General features: G+C 50.7%; 1 protein-coding gene across 3 annotated transcripts in view; it reads right to left on the bottom strand.

Annotated features, from left to right (window-relative positions):
- The window catches only part of LMF1 (lipase maturation factor 1), a 206732-nt gene that overhangs the window by 55649 nt on the left and 137491 nt on the right, over window positions 1-13592 (bottom strand). For all 3 annotated transcript variants that reach the window (XM_052773477.1, XM_052773478.1, XM_052773479.1), the window contains one exon: window positions 10199-10366. In XM_052773477.1, coding sequence (XP_052629437.1) covers window positions 10199-10366 — 168 coding nt within the window. The remainder of the gene's footprint in view (window positions 1-10198; window positions 10367-13592) is intronic.

Here is a 13592-nt window from a genome sequence, read left to right on the forward strand (position 1 = left end):
TTAGCTTTAGTAGCTACACCTAAACATAAATAAATAATCATCACTGGAAATATGGTAACAGTGCATGTTCAAGATCATGTCATTGACTTCAGTAACATCTCTGGTTTATAGCTGGTCTGGCTCTTATTAGACATAATGTTTTATACGTACACTTACACATACATGCAATCACATGTGCAACACATACTTTATCTCCCATCCTTGTTTGGACCCAAATGCTGCAGCATAGCACCGAGCGAATCACATCTGGAAAGTGCAGATGTTTTGAAACTATTGCAGCCTCGCCAACTCATATCGTCTCACTGACAACATCGTCGTAATTGATTTTTCTCTTCGAGCCCAAGCACCTGGAAATTCTGCTAGAGGACTGCAGACACAAAGGTTCTGGATCGCAGAGAAATCTTCAAAATCAAATGCAAAATTAAAACAGAGGAAAAAAAAAACCCCGACCCTGCCCCAGAGCCCTAGGAGCCTAAGTACTCCACAGCCTCTTCCCTTGGCAAAGGACGGACCACGTGTGGTGGATGTCAGCCATGTCATTTAATACGGCTCTGGAAGGTGTTCATGTAGTGCGAAGAGGAGAGTGGTGTAAAGCCTACACAGAGCAGCACAGAAAATGAGACCTGAGAGTACCCTGGAAGGCTGTAACGCAGAAGAAATGCCAAGGGCAGAGAGAACCGGTTGCATTTTCATTATACTGAAGCAAGTCCTGCAGTTTGGGGATCTAACCTGTGATCTCTGAACGTCAGTGCTCAGCCATACGCCCAAGGACACGGGGCCGCCGGAGCCCACCCGGTCCCCGGGTCTCCCTGGCCTGGCCACGGCGGTCACTGTGGCACAGAGATACCGACGGCACCGAAGCGGGCTGCCGTCCCTGGGACAGCCCGGCACACGTGGCACCTTCCACCGCGAACCTGAAACTCGGCTGGAACTCATCCCGCGGCACGGCCGCACGCTCTTTGCCCTTCCCGCCACCGTACCCTTTTGCCACACGAGCAAATATACGCTGCTCTGAAAGAGAACAGTGCTCTTGGATGGCCAAACTCACTCAACCTCTTCCTGGCCCCAAAACCAAGAGTCCCAGTCAACACCGAAAATTAATATGGACCTTCCTGCTGCGTTTTTATAGTCCGGGCAGCACCCTGCATCCCAGGGGCCTCCCATGCAAATCTGATTTCATAGCTGGGTGTAAAAATCTCGCTCTCCGGTTTAATAAGCAAAACCACTGTCAGTAGCAAAGGTGAGACGACAGGCATCCCGGCCCAGGACACCTTAACAAGGTGCCTCCAAGACACGCTGAACCCTCCTCCGTGGAAAACCAGCACGTTTCAACTTGGACGACCAAACGCATAGGCACCAAAAATCAAAGGCCGGCAGTGTCCCAAATAACCACATTCTATTTTCAATTTAAAAAAAACAACAACCCGCAAACCCAAGGCTGTGGGATCCCTCCAAAGTTTCTCTCTGCGTGCCAGCAGGATGACTGATGGTAAATCACACCAGCTCCAGGGCTCCGGCGCAGACTGCTGCCAGGCGGCTCCGCCTGTTGGAGTCACTGACGGTCCCCCTTCCAATTAATCAAGTTCCCATACTGATTAACAGCATGATTCATGTCTCTCGTTAGGCGCATTCTGTAACAAACAAGGCTGTATTTCAAGGCCGCTGGCTTAATGGTTAAAATAAATACCTTCCAAATTTCTATTTTCAAGTAGCTGAACCTTTTCCACCTTTACAACTAATTCAGACTTCCTTCAAATTATTTTTCTAAGTAATATAACAATTTGTTTTTCATTAGAGCTTGTCAAAGCTGGACTTTGGTTTATTTTGAGAGAAACCAGCACTCTCCAGAAACTGTTTAGTACAATTTGAATGACGCCCAAAGGGGTTATTGCAGCCACAATCAAAATAGAGTTTACAGCACTGGCTAGGGGTGACACTTTATTTAATGATTTAAAAAAAAAAAAAGAGGAGAAAAAAACTCCTAGTCCCCTGAATCAGAAGCTAATTAAATGCACTCCTATGGCTAACAGTAAGTGTTTCTAAGTCACTCCGACTACTGCAGAATGCAAGAACTTAACTTGTTGCTAACTAATACCAGACACCATTATACGAGCAGCGTTATTTACTGATTTGGGGTGGTATGTGCTGGTATTCTCGTGTCTGGCATGGCAGCCTCGCCTCGCAACAGATACTATCAAGCTGGACGTGAAATCAAATATAGACGTAATTAAATAGTTTGGGTTCTGCCTGCTTAAGTTAGATTGTTTTTTGGGGGTGGGTACAGCTTGGTATTTAATTTAAGGTGGCTTAAATGTAACAGTTGCCCCGTAACTCCTTTGATTTCACATTCCTTTAGTTTTGCTGTCGAGAAAAGCCGAGCTGGAGCCGCGCCAGGGCTGAGCGCGGGCGGCTGGAGGACCTGTGTGGGCAGGGAGCGAGGGGCAGGAGGACCCCGGCCGCCCCTCGCCCGTGGGACCGGGATGGGTGCGCAGGGCTGGCCCGAGCGACCCGGAGGCTGCGGCGCTGATGATTAATCTCCGTCATCCCAGGCCAGCGCTTCAAGGTTCCCAAACAACCTTTTAAAACGCTCTCCCCGCGTCCTCCGTCTCAGACCTGAGCCCAAAGCAGATTTTTAAACAATTGAGCTGCAAAACTATTTTCCATCGGACCGTTCCTCCCCGAGCAGCAAACTCGTGTTCTGCTGTTAATTTTCCTGGGACGTTTTCCGTTTGTTGTTTTTTTCTAAACCACAACAAAATCAACAAAATTTGGACTTTTGTGAAGGCTGAATTTCCTCTTTGTTTTCGCAGGGGAAAGGCTGTGCTGCTGCCCAGCCCGAGCAGGGAACACCCACCCGCTCGCACCCTCCCGGGGATGCTGCTGCCAGTGATGCTGGTCCGGGGGGACCACGCTCCCCAGCATCCGACCTCGCGGGGGATCTGCAAGTGAAATCAGAGCCTGGCCTGGGAATATCACCTGGAGGAATACCATCTGCAGTCTCTTTTACGGTCTTAACTCCAGGGTACTCACGTTGCCGATCTCTACGGGAGAGGTGCAGAATGGATGCCCGAATTTTCTGGCTGCTGCCTCCCAGCAACCCTGGGGTGGCTCCTACGGCAAATGGGGCAGCGGCTTTATTCTCATGCACAGCGTGTTCACGAGGTAACGACGCTACTCTGCATCAATAAAGAAAAATAACTACTTGAGCAGTGCAAATGTCCTATAGGTGCAAAATTAAAGCACGACTGAAGGGCCTGATTCTTCTGCCACAAGCCTGGGACTTGTGTAACCCCGATAATCCTCCTGGAGACACATCTGATTTACACCAGTGTAAGAAAAAGAACAAAACCGAGCTAGTATCTGACAAGTGAAAACAAATACTGGATTCAGACACTTTCTGCAGGGAAGGGGGGAGCCGTTTAATTTTTGTTCCTTCTCTCTGGGCTGCTGCTGTGACCTCTGCTACCTCCTAAGTCAGCAACACAATATGTTGCAGCTGTGGCACTGCAACAGCATGATTTAATTTGCGCGTGTGTGGCTGGAAGGGCAGTTCATCCCTCCAACGTCTTGCGGCGTGGCAGAGGCAGCAGCGGTGGAAGCGGGGGGCTTGGTCCTCCCCTCCCAAAAGAGAGGGGGGAAAACCCCCGCTTTGCCTCCCATGCACAGCTTTGGAGAGGAGATGGGAAAAGGATCAACTAGAGGAAAACGTCCATTTCCATCAAAATTTTTAGGAGGTTGGGGTTTGTCCAAGCCAAGGGAAAAAAGGGCAGAAAATATCTATTTATTCAATAACTGTTTTCTGCTTAAAAAAAAAGAAGAGGACAATGACTTTCCTGCCCACTCTCCTGCATGTTCCCGGCTCCCAGGAGGGCAGGGGCTGCGAGTCTCCAATGCAGTGCCCGGCTGGGCAAGGGTAGTGCTCAGAGCTTGTTTTCCGAGGGAAAAGAGCCGGAGGTTTCCACGGCAGGAGGTTTCTGCCACAGCCCCCCCCACCCCAGGGGCTCCATCTCAGCGGGTCCTCCCCCCTGGCCCTCCACCAGCTCGTAAAGCTGCCGCGTTCCCGCGCAGCTCCTTGGCCGGACCCCGAGAGCTGTCTCGGGAGCTTGCTTTGTCAGAGCTCTGAGTTCGAGGGGGTTTTGGCTGCGGAGGTTTTATCTTTGCCTTCCGCAAGGCTGGAATTCAGCTTCGCTCTTGGCATTGTCATCCCTTCGCTTTATATATGGCTCCTGCTGAAAAACAACCTGGGACAGCCCGAATTTCAGCCCGCTGCCAAACCTCCGCGGGAGGAGGACCGGTGGCAGTGAAGAACTGGCAACCCCAAGGCTTCGCCGCTCTGGCTCCTTCGGGGAACTTCTGTCCTGACGTGTGATGCCGGGGGCTGAGCTCATCCTGGCACGAACGGCCCCCCGCCGGGAGATCCCCAGCCACGAGGCTGCGCAGAGGATGCTCCACGCAGGAGGACGTGCCAGGAGCGTTCAGGGGCCACGGAAAGGAGAGTCAGGCTCCCCAGATTCATTCAAATCCAAAGGGATTCGAAGGCCTAAAACTCTCCCCGCATCCTAAAAAACCCCAAACTGTGCCTATATGACTATGACCCAAAACAGGGCCGTGGAAGCAAAGGAATGACCCTGCCTGTCCAACAGCGCTAGCCTTATACTTTCCATTTACTATTTATTTATTTCTGGATTTCACCTTTGCGATACTGAAGCTCCTTCCCAACTGGCACAGCCGAAACCAGCCCCCAGCTGTAAGAAACCTCAGCCCCCTCCCGCCCAGGCACTGCAGCCTCCTCGCCGTGCTCTCTAACCCAGCACTACCTGCCAGCTCGTAGGGGCAAGGTGGCTTTTTGCTGGCTTTTTGGCTTTCCTCTCGCTTCCCCTCATCAACTCGTTTGCCAAGCAGTGTAATTTTACTGCCTGGCTTAAGGAGCCAAGAAATACGTTTGCTGGTGTAAGCTGCGCATTAGACGTCGTGAAAAACATGCAGCTTCAGGGTTTTAGGAGCCAGCTGTAGAGAACAGCGAAACACCCGCAGAGCAGCAGGGCCGTGGGTTTGCACCCTCTCCGGTTTCACCCACGGACGCTGGTACTCGGCTCTCGCCGGCTGTGGGTGGCTGAGCGCGGGGACGGACCTACGGGCAGGCAAAGGTGACCGTGTGTGCACGGGGGATGGAAGCGTCGGCGGGGAGAGGGGGGAGACAACGCGATGCTCTCGTAGGTGGTGTGGTGGGAAGGGGTCCTGTGCCACCGACCTGTGGGCAGGAGAAAGGACTTGCCTTTCCCACGCAGCACCTTCATCCTCCCTTCCCCTTAAAACCACAAGCTCCTCAGGGCACGGGCAGGCTCTGGCTTCATGCTTCTACAGAACCAAGAATAACAGCGTCCAGACCTCACCTGTGGTCTCCAAGACCCTCCAAGACCTCTTCTTCCCCCTCCAGATACTAACAGCCACATTTTGGACTTGATTTCTCCTGAACATTGGGGTACTTCAGATCTACATGTATATTTTTGAGGCTCAGATCCCAACACTGCTACAAAATCAGCCAATTGGTACCATCAGACGCAAAATGAAAGAATCGTTCATCAAAGCGATCTGTAAAACATTGGCCACTGCGACCACCTGCAGCTGGATTTCTATCCCGTTAAGCGAACATCACATTCAGTAGCCACCATCAAGAGACATTCAGTGAAAACAATCCCATCCTTATGAATTAGAGACGGTGTCCAAAACCCCAACCCCAGCACTGGAAGTTTAACCCTAATGAGGAGATGCACAGGTCCCTGCTCCAGACACGAGCATCTTGGCGAACATGGTCCTGCCTCTACACAGCAGCTATAAAATGTCCCTGTACTCCCCAGGAAGGATGACAGTAAGTGGTAGCAAAAAGCTTTCGATATTTAGCAAACTCTCAAAAACTCTAAGCACCCTCGGTTGTATATGAGCAAAGGGCAAACTCCACCTCAGGCTCATTTGGAGGTTTCTGTGGCTCACACTGACCATTTCTCACCAGCCTGATTTTACAGGGCTGGAGCGCAGAGCCGAGCAGGGAAGGAGCTGAGTTACAAGTCTCTCCTCCAGCTTTATTCCTGGCAGAGACAATTTGCAGCAGTGTTACTCGGCACGTCAAGTCTGGCACCTGCTTACAATAAATCCCTAACGAAGTTGAAAAGTTAAGCCTTCATTTAGTTTAATTTCTGGTTTAGATTTGGATTTCTACGTACCGTAAATGCTAGAAAGAATGTTTTTTTGAAACAATGCTGCATATTTACCTTGGAGAACCTCTATAATTGGCTGCCCTTCACCTAAGGTTTCTTTCTAAATGCAAAGGGATGCTCTCAGCACAGACAGTCTAATGGGGAGGCTTTGCCACCATCACCTGCTAACGCTTTCGCGCCGTCTGAGATCTTTCGAGCAGGCTCCCTTGCAGGCGGGATGGGTCGATGCACTACTTTGGCTCTCAGAAACCCAAGGGGTTTGAATCCCAGCAGGCACCACAGGAAGAAAAACGCCTCGTGGGGTGATGTCAACCTGTGCAGACGGGAGTTTGGGAGCCTTTGCTTTTGGGACACGTGCGATGGCACAAAGCAAGATGGGCACAGTCAAGCTGTCTAGTCCTGCTGAGCACGAACCTGCCTGCTGGCTGCACCGGCTGTACGGCCGAGCGAGGCTCCTCAACCTCGGAGCTGCCATGTCCCAGAGCTTCCCCTCCTTGGCCTTCTCTTCAGTGCAATCAGCCTCCTTGGGACGGGGGTTTCGCGCAGCAATTAGTGACAAGGTCAGCGCAGCCCTCTCAAACCTCTCTCTTGGGAGCAGAGAGTCACCGGCGCGGAGGACACGCGCCTGCTCTCACCGTCCCTGCCGTGCGTGGGACCCCCACGCCACTGCGTGGGGACAGTCCCCAGCCCCGAGCCCCTGGCCGGGACCGCCAGCAGCTGCGCTGGCGGCTGGGGAGCTCTTCCGCAGCCCGCCCCGGGGACAAGCAGCTGATGGGGCCTGGCTGTTAAAATCTTGGATGACATTTTCTCTCTACTCACCTTTGATCCTGGTAAACGTGCTCTGGGCGCTGCGATCTGACTGAGAATCTCTCTGTGCGCAGATGTCCTGCAAAAACTACACCCACAGCTGTAAATCGCAAAGCCCTCCCCGATCTGGTGGTTAGCAACAATAAATAATGATTTTTCTAATGGGAACTGGCCAGCATTCAACCCACTCCTTGATTATTTTTTTTTTAAGCAAAGACTATTTATATCGAGAGGCTTGCAATAAGTAAGACTGTCCAATTTACTCGAGATCAAAAAGCAGCCAAAGGGGGAGATTTCTGGAAGCTCAAGCTACGGGGACTCGTATCGGAGCAGGCAGACCCCGAACCAAGATCACAGCAACATCAATGCCCACGAAGCACCAAAACCGTGGGGTGTCCCGGCTCCTCGGGCTCCCCGCTTCAGGTCTTGTGAGGACACGGGTGGGTGGGCGAGCACAGGAAGGGGACGGTGCAGAGACGCGCCTACGCAGTGTGTGTTTCAGTCATCATCGCCCAAATCTCCCTCACCGTAGGTGGCCCAGGACGGTCCGGCACACCGGGACCACCACACTCTGCCTATGGCACGACCAGCACAACCCCACGGGAATCCAGTGGGGAACAGACATCCATCCTCCCGGCACGCTCTCCGCTCTGCCGAGCCGGCGGGCTGCCGAGCCCCTCCTCTCTGACGTTCCCAAACTCACTAAGGCTTTTTCCTTACAAACGTGGTGAACTAGGCAAGAAGAATAAGTTCACACTTGAAAAAAAGAAAAAACTTTTTTCTTTAAAGCACAACTTTTTTTGGGTTCCTGACAAAGCAATATTCTCCAGGCCAGTTGGAATCTGGAAAAATACACTTACTCAGCCTAGCCACCATGACTCCAATAACAATTATAAAATGTCCAATAAAACTTGCATGTAATGTCAATTCAAATCTTGAAAAGCAGAATTAAGTGGTATATCAACATTAAACTTTATTGCTTCCTTTGCAGAGCAGAAGTATTGTCAATAAAAGTCATTCTGAATGAAGAAAAGGGCAGTAAATATTAAATAAACAGGTTTTTGTTGAAATGCTATAAATGCACCAGAGCTGCATTTTACACTGGGACCCTTTTTTCCTTTGCAGACTCCCCTCATGATAGAAATAAGTCAGTAATTGCAAACTATCAATAAAGCGCCAATTAAAGGGTGGTTAGATGCATGCATTTACAATATGTCATTATGAGCCTTTATTGTATGTAGTTGGCTTTTTCAGATCCCACTGGCTCCGTCTGAAGTCGCCCAGCACACAAACAGTCGTGCTGCTCGTTAGGGGCCCTTGGAGGAGCCGTGAGGGTGCTGGAGGCGAGTGCCAGCCCCAGAGCCCTGGCCGGGGGCTCGGGGTACATCCCCCGTGTGCCCCGGGACTCGGCAAGGATGGAGAAACCCAGAGCCGAGAGGGGGATGAGAGAGGAGCGTTTGGTCAGGCTCTTCGGTCACGGAAGTTTCTTCGGGCAGAGATGGGAAGACAAAGCATCACTATCTCAGGCCATTACGCTATCATTTTTCTGCCAACACAGAAGTGAGCAGAGCACGACAGCTCTGCCCCGAGACACGACAGCCGTGCCAAAGCCGGGGAATTTGGCAACGTGGTTTGTTTTCTGACAGGCCACTCGCCGTGGTGTGTTCTGCTCCTTTCTAGGTCTGCTCACCTTAGAAAGAGCCATCACCGCCCTCCCTACGCTTCCTTACACGCAAAAGTATTTCTACTCGCAATTCCTGCTTGCTAATCCGATCTCCACTGCGTCTCAACGCCCGCCTGCTTCTGCAACGAGCAGCCAACAGAGATGGGATGTTTTGCTTTGTCCACGAGACAAAAGAGCAGGTTTTTTTAGGGTTGGGCTGAAACTAATCCTTCCAGTGATACCGAAAACCTCAGGTGCGATGCCCATCGCAAACAGAACTGGCACCTCTTTGGGTCAGACCTCTTCTGCCCCGCTGCCGGGAACTCCAGCTGCCTGAGAAGATCCATCCTAACAAAAAAAACCTGACGCTAAAAGGTGTGTTGAGCGAGCAAAGGTACAAGCTGTATGTTCGGTGGTACCCAGACACAACAGGATGCGTTTCGGGAGCAGGAGAAGGAGTGGGCATCTCTGCGAGGGCACAAATCCTGCGGGTTTTATGTCAGCCCTTTAAAATCCGATCAGCATTTTTGTGGTTTGCCGGTAAGAGTTTATAAGCTGTTCTCCAGTTTAATCATCACACGTATTTACAGGAAGCAGGAACAGCTACCGAATATGAATTTCATGATGCTGAAATGATATTGAACAAACACTGCAGTCAGCAAGGGCTGCGCTTCTGCAAGTCAGAGTGGCTGGGGTTTACTGAGCTCTTTGCTGGGTCAGAGATGACAGAAATCAGATGCGGAGTAGGGAAGTATATGCGCAGGAGCTTCTGTCCTCTGACTTTTGCACAGATTTAATTATTTCATGTATAAAAAAACCCCCAACAAAATCAACTGGAATGTGAATGCCATTAATTTTTGAAGAAATTAGTTTCACTATGAACCTAGGCTCAGTAAACCTGGTGGTTGTAAAAAGCAGCTCAAATGTTTTCAGAGATATTGAATGTTAAACATAAAAAGATCCCTTCAAAGGGTGAAAGAAGTCTAAAAAAATTAACTTTCGGAGAAATTGCAAGAATTCATCCTAGCCTTCCACAGCTGCCGGATCAGACCCTGTGCACTAGTCCTGGGCTGACATTTCTCTGCCATCCCAATGAATGGAAACCAAACCAGCGGCAAGGGAAACAAACCTCCAGCAACACACTAAGAGCAGCCATGCCAGCGCAAACCACCCGAGCGCCAACAGTTAATAGCTGTGAATCATCTTAATTCGCTTGAGCCTGAACTCTCGACCTGCCGATTGAGTCAGTTCCTCTGGTTGCTGCTCCTGCTCGGAGAAGACAGGCTCCAGCGAACCACACCGCCGCCGCTCCCGGCACGCGTGCCCGCGTCCTGGCTGCCGGTTACGGAGCCGGCGTTAGGAATGCGTGTCTGCATCTCGGCCATCCAGGTCCCAGCCCACCCCATGGCCCCCAGGCGCAGGCAGCGGGAGAGGTTTTACACCCTTCGAACCGCCTCTGCTCCACCCCGGGTGAAGATGTGACCCTTATGAAGGAAACCCAGGAGCATCTCACCTGGAAGAGGATCTGCAAGAGGCCGTGTACGACGCACATCCGCCGTCCCAGGAAGAGAAAGAACGGCACCACCAGCTCGATGAAGTGATTGACCAGGGTCTCGAACTGATGAAACCACCACGGCGAGCGATGCATGAAGTAGGCGATGGGGTTGGGCACTGGCTGCGTCTGAAAGATGGAAGAAAAAAAGGATCAGTCCCCCTCCAAGGCTCATCATTGCAGGGAGCTACAGAGCTCTTGGCCTTTTTCCTTGTTTCTTTCCCCAAGTTTGCTCGCAGAAGAACCATCCTTTGCCTCTGGGCACTCATTTCTTTTTAGAGAAAATTACTTCATTCAATTTTCTTCATGCAAACCCAAGGAATTTTTAAACCAACACACCATCTAAAACCCAAGAGTTTTAATTTTCTCTTTTTTCATCATTACCAAAACCCACTCATCTGAAATTAAACCACTATTATTTAATACTGAAATGTTACACATAGCTCGACACCAACGGATGTTAAGTTGCTCTGCATGACTGCTGAAGATCATCAGAGCAACTAAGCAGATACAGAAACTGAGAAAAAGATTTTCTCAGGGTCACACAGTAGGTCAAACACAGCCAGGAATGGAAACCAGATTTCGAGACCTAGGAGATATTCTTTCAAAATGTTTAAATTTGAAATAAATGTGGTGGTAGAGTTGCTTTCCAAAATCGTAATTTGGGAGAGGGAAGTGTAATGCCTCTAAACATGCTATATTGGTTAAGGTATTTACATACTGGCCTTGTGACAATATTATTCTTCTATCAGCCTGAAATTTTTTGACACCGGGAGATCTTCCATCCAGTACAATAAAGCTGCAAATTTTACAAAGGAAACAAAACCAAATCCTCATTGGTTAATAACTGCTACCCTTAGAAATGCTGCAATTTTAGCAGAAAGAATGAAGTTACCAATTTATCTTAGCATATCTGACAAGCTCAAATTCGTTAGTATTGTTTTAGAACTGCGACAAAAAAAAAGAGAGGATGAAGATGCAAATTTTAATTGAAGGAGACACAACACATCTTTAAATTATTTGTAGTTAAATCAAAAATACAAACAAAACAGGGAAAATACTGTACGATGCATGGCAACTGAGTGTGCTTCCACTGCCAAATCCCACAACTATTGTAATTCCTTATTAGCAAAGCTGGGATTAATAAAGCTGTTGCTTTATATGGGTTTGAGGCTGCTGTAACCCCTTAGGACAGGAGACCGCATCCTTCCTTCCTCGGACAGCGGTGCCGGATGGAGCGGTGTCGGGGTCAAGGAGCTCTGCCAAGTCCGCTCCGGCAAGGGGGTGGGGGGTCAGGGCTCCCCCCATCCCGGGGCAGCAGCAGCCCCGGGTGCCACCGAGGGTCCTTCCCCTCCGCACGGGACCTGTTTCGAGTTAATCTGCTTGTTGGACTGCTCTTGAGCATTCCCAGAACGTCAGGGAGGCTCACAAGGAGATTTTTTTTACCTTGATCCCAAATTGCTGAGAAATGCTTTTATCCTTCCAAAACGGCAGGTTGCTTTCTCGGCTTCTTCTATTTTTAATTTTTTTTAAGTGCTTTAACCAAAACTGACCTAGATGAGGTATCAGCCCTACAGGTTGTAACGTTTAGCCCGAGATGAGCCGGTTTCCAGTGCGTAACTGCCCGATTCTAACATACCAGAGCCGCAGGAAGGCGGCATTCCTGCTTATCCCCTCCTGCAACGCAGCCGCCGCCTGTCTCCCCATCGGCAGCGTGCCTGGATCCGCTCCCTTCGACGCAGGCAGCCCTTATGGCCGGGGACCACGGAGAACAGGCAGTATTACACGTGTAATTACATACCTACTTACACATGTAATTAACTCTCGTAATGCGATGGCGCTGAGCAGTGATATATTTGACTGTGGCTTTGCAGGGCTGGGCTGACACTGTTTAATTTTAAAGCAAGGACCATCCTTAGCTATCGAACGTGCCATTCGGTTCCCCCATCCCCTGGCTCTCCATCACAGACTCACGCTGATGCCCTCATCCGTCAAGGCCAACCACAGCCAGCAAATCCCGCTCGTTGCTTTGGGCTGGGACTCAAGACATCTTCCCCCCAGCCTGCTGTGCTTAAGGGCAGAAAGATAAAATTCTTGCCTCTAGACGCAGTGCAGTGGGACAAGAAGCAGAAGAAAGTTCTTGGTTTGGGCTCACGCTGCAGCCACGTGCGGGCTCGTGTGGGAACAGCCCGGGCTGGCCAGCTGGGTCTGCTGTGGCTTATGGCTTTTAGCGGCAGCCTAATTCTTATCCTGAAGTAGAAATGGGGAAAAAGGAGAAGCAAAGTACAGAAATCTGGCGTGGGTTAATAATTCACTCCCAGGTGCTATAGCATTTCCATCCTTCACCTTATCAGCACTGACACCATCACGGTGTCAGCGGGGGCAATGCTGTGCGACAGGCAAGATAACTCAAATGACAAGCAAGACTGAAAGTCTAGAACAGCAGCAGACACACCATGAATAACACAGGGTTCCTCGGCATTTGATTTGACAGAGGGAAAGAAATGCATTTGATAAGAGCAGCGCTGGTGATGGAGCCTCTGGGGGCACTATCAGTACGGGACCCTTCCTCCCCACCGCTGCGGCCACTTCTCCGGTGTGTAAACCTCAAGTACGGAAAACAAAACACAGAGATAGAGAAGCGATTCGCGTGTATCAGAAATTCGTTTAAAGGCTGCTGGGGGAGGAGAGCGCTCTGTGTGTGTGTGTTCCTCCCAATGCCTTCCAGATGCTGCGAGCACGGGTGTAGCGCGGCACAGGTTTCCCGGGGAGAAAGCCGTGTTTACTCGGGGAGGGGGTGTTGAGGCAAGAGCAAAGACCCAGAGCAACGTGTGAATCACAGCGGCCCCGAGCGCAGGCACCTGTGATACTGGAAAGCTTTCTGGTTCCTTCCTCTGCCCCAGTCAACCGCTGCCCAGGGGTGCTGGGGGCACCCGACGGCCCGTCCGGTGGGTCCTGCTGGGGTGCATCGCTGGGGTTAGAGGGGGTACCTGCCCACCACAGGCATGCCTAGTGCTTTCCCAGTGTAATCATACCCTACGGAAACATCGCGGCGGTGTTGGAGGCGGCGGTGTCAGAACCCGGGAGGAGGGAAAAGCATTCCAGGATCACTTCACCCGGCTTGTCTCGCTGGGGATTTTGAGCTTTACGCTTTGCTTTGTGGCTGCTTTGCAAGGAAAAGCATCCTAGGAAGCGGCCAGGAGTTCCCCTACATCGAGAACTGTGAACTCCTGACACACACAGGCACAGAAAAACGCAGCTCCAAGTCAGATGCAACTAAATAAACAAGCCCAAGGCAGACGCATGGTGAGAGGAACAGAGCAGAGCCCTTGTCTCCAACAAGCCTCATTTCTGG

This window comes from Harpia harpyja, chromosome 21, assembly GCF_026419915.1.
Source record: "Harpia harpyja isolate bHarHar1 chromosome 21, bHarHar1 primary haplotype, whole genome shotgun sequence".
Lineage (NCBI taxonomy): Eukaryota > Metazoa > Chordata > Aves > Accipitriformes > Accipitridae > Harpia > Harpia harpyja.